This window comes from Myotis lucifugus, unplaced genomic scaffold, assembly GCF_000147115.1.
Source record: "Myotis lucifugus unplaced genomic scaffold, Myoluc2.0 scaffold_229, whole genome shotgun sequence".
NCBI lineage: Eukaryota > Metazoa > Chordata > Mammalia > Chiroptera > Vespertilionidae > Myotis > Myotis lucifugus.
The window spans coordinates 1,382,759-1,389,115 of NW_005871277.1; the positions used below are offsets into that span (position 1 = coordinate 1,382,759).

A 6,357-nucleotide genomic window follows, 5' to 3' on the forward strand; every position below is an offset into this window, starting at 1 on the left:
GTTACAACATCATTTGTTCTGGTTAATACAAAAATGGTCTAAGCCAGGTTGTCTTGTTTGATTCAAATGTGTACCATGAGCAAATTGTGACAGTTACTTTTATGACCAACATTAAAAACTGTATTTTTTAACCAATGGACACGTACACTGGGGCAGTGGGGGCTTGTCCTGAAGGGAGGGAGTGGCGGGGAGGGGGTCAATGGGGGGAAAGGAGACATGTGTAATACTTTAAATAAAAAAACCTGTATTCTTAATGAGATGTAGAACTGGATAATGGATAAGATCTAAGCTTATGTTAATTTAATTACATTGTTCGGCTGGCATTTCTGATTGAAGATGGGTGAGAGATAGACAGTAAAATGTAGTATGTCCTTGAGCCCCTAAGCAATAGCTAAAACATTGCTAATTTTATTGCCTTAACTTTGCTGTTCATTTCTAATACTTTAATTTGTATATTCAAGAATATTAACTTATTATATTAAAAGTTATATTTTGCATTTTGAGTAATATCAAGTTTTTTTTAGTAGAAACACATGTATAATTTGGCTATCATAGAAAAACACTTTGGCTTTAAAAGACTTTTGTATTCTCTTTTGCTATGTCTATTAATGCAGTTGATTAAACTCTTTGTAGTACTAGAAATTTTGATCTTTAATAGACCATTGAGAGTTTTGGGTAGAGGTGATAAAGGAGAAATGGGTCTGAGAAAACACAAACTCTGTGGCGTTGACGTTACCTAATAAATTTGCTTCTCTCTACTTTCAGACTGGTCGAATTGACAAATCCTACCCTACAGTATGTGGCCACACAGGACCAGTGCTTGACATAGATTGGTGCCCACATAATGATCAGGTCATTGCCAGCGGTTCAGAGGACTGCACGGTTATGGTAAGCTCCCAGGGTGTGGCGTAAGATTCACCGACTGCTTGCAAAAACTGTGCGCGCGTGTGTGTGTGTGTGTGTGTGTGTGTGTGTGTGTGTGTTTTGATGCTTGAAAAGCACAAAATCATAGCGGTTTTGATTGTCCATTGTATTATATAGGATTTAGTGACATTAAAGTTTAAAGACAGATAAGGCTTTTACAAGAGGTTGTACTATGTTATCTTTTTTCTTCTTTTGTATGAGTGTGTGTTTGTACGTGGTTATTGACAGTTCTGTGGGAAGATTTTAGAGAAACTGAAATGAGTTTCCAATAATTCTGTGAATGCCATTGGACCACATGACCTCTCTTCTCTCCCCAAAAAGAGAGAAAAAACTGTTACTAAGAATTGTACATTACAGTGAAATAAGATCCCAAAGGTTATACAGATAAAAAGGGGGTATGGAACAGATACTGAGAGGTAGTAAAGAGTTTTTGCAAGTGTTTCTTTCTAAGCTAACATCAGACGGTGTGTTCCGTCTCGTGGACCCTGGTTAAGAAAGCCCTTTTTGTGCAGCAGTGAAAACATTTTGAAAGGTTTTTAAAGTAAGTTCTATATATTTCCTCATTTGGATTCCAAAAGTAGATTACATATGAAATAAGGCTTTGAGGTACCTTTTTAAAATATTGATTGAGAGAGAGAGAAGGAAGGAGAGAAACATCAACTGGTTGCCTCCCGAACACACCCCAACCACCAGGGAGCAAACCCAAAACTTAGGTATGTACCCTGACCAGGAATTGAACCAGCAACCCTTTGGTGCACGGGATGACGCTCCAACCAACTGAGCCACCTGGCCAGGGCTGGTGTACTTTTAATATAAAGCTTCTTGTTCTTGATTATGATCTTAAGATCGTAATTGGTTTGGATCAATTTTTAATCTTAGCCCAAAAGGTTAGACATAGTACAGAAGGGAAGTAATGAAGTAAGTACTGAAACAGGTGAGTGTAGTACCTGATCAAGTTGCAAGCAGTCTCAGATTCATCACATGGGGAGCTGAGAGAACCCCTACTGTTACTTCCCTCTCCATTTTCTGTGGACTGAACCAGACTTAGTAACATTGTTTGGAAGCCTTTATTAATTAAAATTATTTTACATAAACACACGTTAAGTCCAGAACTGTGACATTTAAACATTTACTCATTTTTACTCATGGACTTTTGGCTGAGGATAACTCCTGTGATCTCATAATTTTGGCAGCCAAAACATATTAAAGAAATATGCTGCTGTTAAAAGGAATTGTTCCTTTTAATGTGCCCTGCTAAGTTGATCATTTTAATGGCCACAGACATTTTGCTGAGGGGAGAAGAACAGTATTTCGACCTAATGCCAAAATCTTAAATTGACTGCAAGTCTTAACCTCTCTTGATCCACCTCTTTTTGTCGTCAGCATTATCAGTCATGTTGTCCCTTAAAAAAAAAACTTTTGTATTATGAAACACACTAAAGTTGAATGAATTCAGTTACGTGAATTAAGTGATTTATTACAAAGGGAATACCCACTTGTTTTTGATAGCTCCCTTACTATTTGGTGTGTTAAGGTGTTCCAGCTCATCATGGACATCCTTTGAAATACCTCAAATTAGCTATTTCTCTCAGAAGTTCTGATTTCTTTTAATGGAAAATGCTATTTCTAGGTCACAATCTGGGTGCTAGGGATGCTGATTGTTACCATGGTGATTATTATTTTTAAGACTTTGCTATGAATGATGTCAGGTGAGTACTAGACTTACTAGACTTACTGGGAGGAGGAAGAACCTCATAAGTTATATAAAATATCTACTACCGTATGCTGTACACATGAAACTAATATTGAATGTCAACTGTAATTAAAAAATTAAAAAAAGATTGTAGTAAATGGAGCTAGAATATACATACATATTTAAAGATGTGGTAACTTTTGACTTCATCTTAATATTTCTAGTTCAAATTCAGGGCTATAGAGTTTTTAATCTAACCTCTTTAATATTTCATTTCTATATCCTTTCTTCCACACTGAGAATTCGGGTTCTCAAGGATTCAAAGGATGAATTAAAATATCCTGATCTATCTCATTTGCTTTTTCACAGTATATATACGGTAATCTCAGATGCATTTAAGGTACTGCTTTCAATGGACTACTATTTGAAGTGATGTTTTATACCAGCAAATGCAATTATACAAACCTTCCTCCTAGAAACTATACTTCACTCCTAGGTTTTCCATATTTTTGGTACTGTTGAGTTTTTTCCTCCAGCAATAGCTTCTTATAGAGAGTTTTAGAGAATATGGCTACTGGTGTTATACTTGGGAAAATTTTAGCTCCACGAAAAGAATAATGCTTTAAATAATACAAAGAGCAGCCAAATTAAGTTTTGTGAATGGTGTTGATTTGACATTGTCCCTTATCTGCAGGGTAGTAATCAAACACAAATTTTAAAGACGGCTAATTCAGCAAGGTTGCATGATTGTTTCTGGGAGAGAGAAAGTTTGAAGGCAGAGTAGGTGTCTTATTTGTCTCCAACTAGATGTTCTAAACAGTCCCAAATGATTACATTTAAATGAATACTTTTCCATTCTCCCAAATCAGTCTCACACTTCTGTGGAAATCAACACAAACAAAACCCCTATTTTATACATTTTTGCTTCTGCTGTAAATTTTTCTAATGCAGTTTTTTGTCTTGAAATAAAAATGATGCTGTAGTTGGTGATGAGAGCGCGTTCCTCAGGATTCCTGTCCCTCTGTCCTTCACCGGGGCTTCCTGTCATTTCCTTTTTGTACAGATTACATCTGGGCCATTTGCCAGTCGATATTATAGCCTTGGCAAATCAGAACCCAGCTCTCAGTTCTTGATTTTCCCAAAGCTAATGTTGTTCTCAATGTCATGGTTCATTTATGAATGTCATGACTCTGTGCCTCCTACCCCGTGGGGTTAGTGGATCTGTAGGGGATTGTGCTGCTCTGCAGCTGCTACAGAATCTGTAACCTCTTCCTGTCTCTTAAGATTATTTATTTCCTTCATTTTCCCTTTGGAATTGGTTTCCTTAGCTTTTAAAAAATATAGCCTTTGGGGAAATAGCCTTTTTTATGGCTGTAACTCTAGTGCCTAGCCCAGTAGCAAGTTCATGATGGGTGTAAAGTAGGGAAGCAGTGTCTGGAAGCACTTTGTGTGTATGCTCTAAATGTGCACTGTGTTTGCTTGAGAAATAAAACCTTCCAACAAATTGCACTTTAAAATTACTGCTTGAGAGAAGCCTAAGTGTCTTAATTTTCCTTGTTTCTTGTTGGGAATATTTTCTTGAGCTGGCCTTCTTCCATATCCAGAGTTTCACATGTGAAAAGGATGCCGGTGATACAGTAGTTCCCGAACATGTGCTTCAAGTTGTTTTTTTCCAGAACCACGATGGGTTTTCACTGGTTGATTCACTTTTTCATCTGGAAGCCTTGGGACTGATTGCGTTTTTCCCTTTCTTTCAAAACAAAACAAGACATTGCCATAGTGATGTGTTATCCAAATACAAAGCTTCAGGAACACATTATTGTTTAAAAACAAAAACAAAAATATCAAGTGGCAGGGGATAAAGCTGATAGCCCTGCTGGGCTGAGGGTTTTTCCTCTCCAGTCACCGCATGTCTTTGAAAAAGCTGGTGGGTAGTAGAACCTGTGTCCACAGAGCAGAGAAAAGCTAACGGACCTGCCTAGAGCTCAGAGCTGCCCTTATCTGTGCTGACTGGTCTAGGTGTGAACTAGAGCCTTCATGCTTGAGATATTTTGGACGTAAATTAGACTGTTGGGTACAGTGCTCAATTAACTTGAAGATAAGACTCATTCCCAGAAACTATGATGGTCAGACTTAACAATACATGACGGTCATCGTAACAGCAAGAAAAAGAATCATAAACATATCGTAGGGACTTTTTCTTGCCAAGTGCTGTTTTTAAGCCTTTACGTGCCTGATTATAGTGAATCATTATACCAGCAAAGTAAGGCAGGAATAACTCCCATTTTACAGCTTAGGAAACACCGGCCCTGCACGACAGTTTTGTCAAAGGTCACCCTATTGTGTATTTCGCATTAAGGTAGTGCTTGGGTGTACAAAATGTTTTAGTCCATTTGACCTTTCCAGTAACCCCTGAGGAAGCGGAGCTGATGCTGTCTCCAGTATCAAACAAGGAAACTGAGGCTCCACGAAGTGAAGTCCCTTTTTAATGCTAGTGTGGCCAGTTAGCGTCCCATCTGTGACGTCCAGGCCAGTGCCCTTTCTTCCACACCAGGCTGCGTCCCGTTGGCACACAAGAATACTGAGCGTGTACCCAGTGCCACTTCCGCTCTTTGTTGTCCTGCTGCTGCAGAAGGCATGATCCCTTCAGTCCAAACTGGAAGCCCAGGCCCGGAAGCAGTAGACAGTCCTAAAAAGGGCAGAGAGCCCATAATGACAGGCCTATGAGTAGGGCCAGTGGGCACCAACCAAGGGGTGTGTACGCTTTGTGTGGAAAGACTTACAGCTTTGCCGGCTCTTTTCCACAGTCCACAATGGAGAACAGCACCACCTTTATTTACCAGCAGAGGCAAGAGTTCCGTCGTCTTTTTCATTTAGTTTTTCAGGCTTTTCCAGTCACTTTCTCCTCCCGCTGTAAAGCCTCGTGTCTGTGCTGTCTTTGTTACTCTGACCTTTTTCCTGTCAGCCACTCAGCCAGCCTCCTGGGGCATTCACTTTTTAGAAGAGTGCTATATGCATCTGTGTTTTTTATTTTGAAACTGGATACTTGATTTCCTTCCTTCCTTCTTTCCTTCTTCCTCCTGTCACTTCACTCCTTTCATCCTTACAGGTCACCTCCCTAGGAAGCCTTCTTGGATATACCAAACTCGAACAGCAAGAAGGTGACCTCATGACATTTGTATTTTCATTCAGCACTTAGCTTATGCCAGCATACCCTTGGTCACATACACTTTGCGATTTCCTTGTAATAACAGTAGTTACTATCTATCCAGAGCCTGCCTTAATGCCAGGCATAATTCTAAACGCTTTAGATTCATATTCCCACATTGGTCCTCAAAACAACCAAGGGAGGGCAGGTTTATTATTAGTCCCATCTTATAGGTGAGGAGACTGAAGGCCCAGATAGGTCAGTGAATGTTCCCAAGGTCAGACAGCTGATACACAGCCAAATCAGAGATTGGACAGTTCGTTGTAGTTCAGGAGCCCATGTTCTTAACTACTGCATTCTACTGTCTCTACTTTTGGAGGGCACTGGTTGTATGCCAGGCACTGTTCTAAGGACCTTATTAACTCATTTAATCCTCACGGCAGTCCTAGGAAGTATAGGTACTGATGTTGCCTCTGTGCACAGTGACGCTGAGTTGTTTGCCCAGGACCCTCACAGGAAGTGGCCCAAACAGGATTTGAACGAGGATCTGTTTGGCTCCAGAGCACGGGCTCCACCCCTCCACCACAGGGGC

At 39.8% G+C, this 6,357-nt stretch overlaps 1 protein-coding gene across 1 annotated transcript in view; it reads left to right on the forward strand.

Moving 5' to 3' along the window:
- Positions 1-6,357, forward strand: part of CORO1C (coronin 1C) — a 36,238-nt gene that overhangs the window by 16,077 nt on the left and 13,804 nt on the right. The window contains exon 2 of the mRNA XM_014463977.1: positions 766-888. Coding sequence (XP_014319463.1) covers positions 766-888 — 123 coding nt within the window. The remainder of the gene's footprint in view (positions 1-765; positions 889-6,357) is intronic.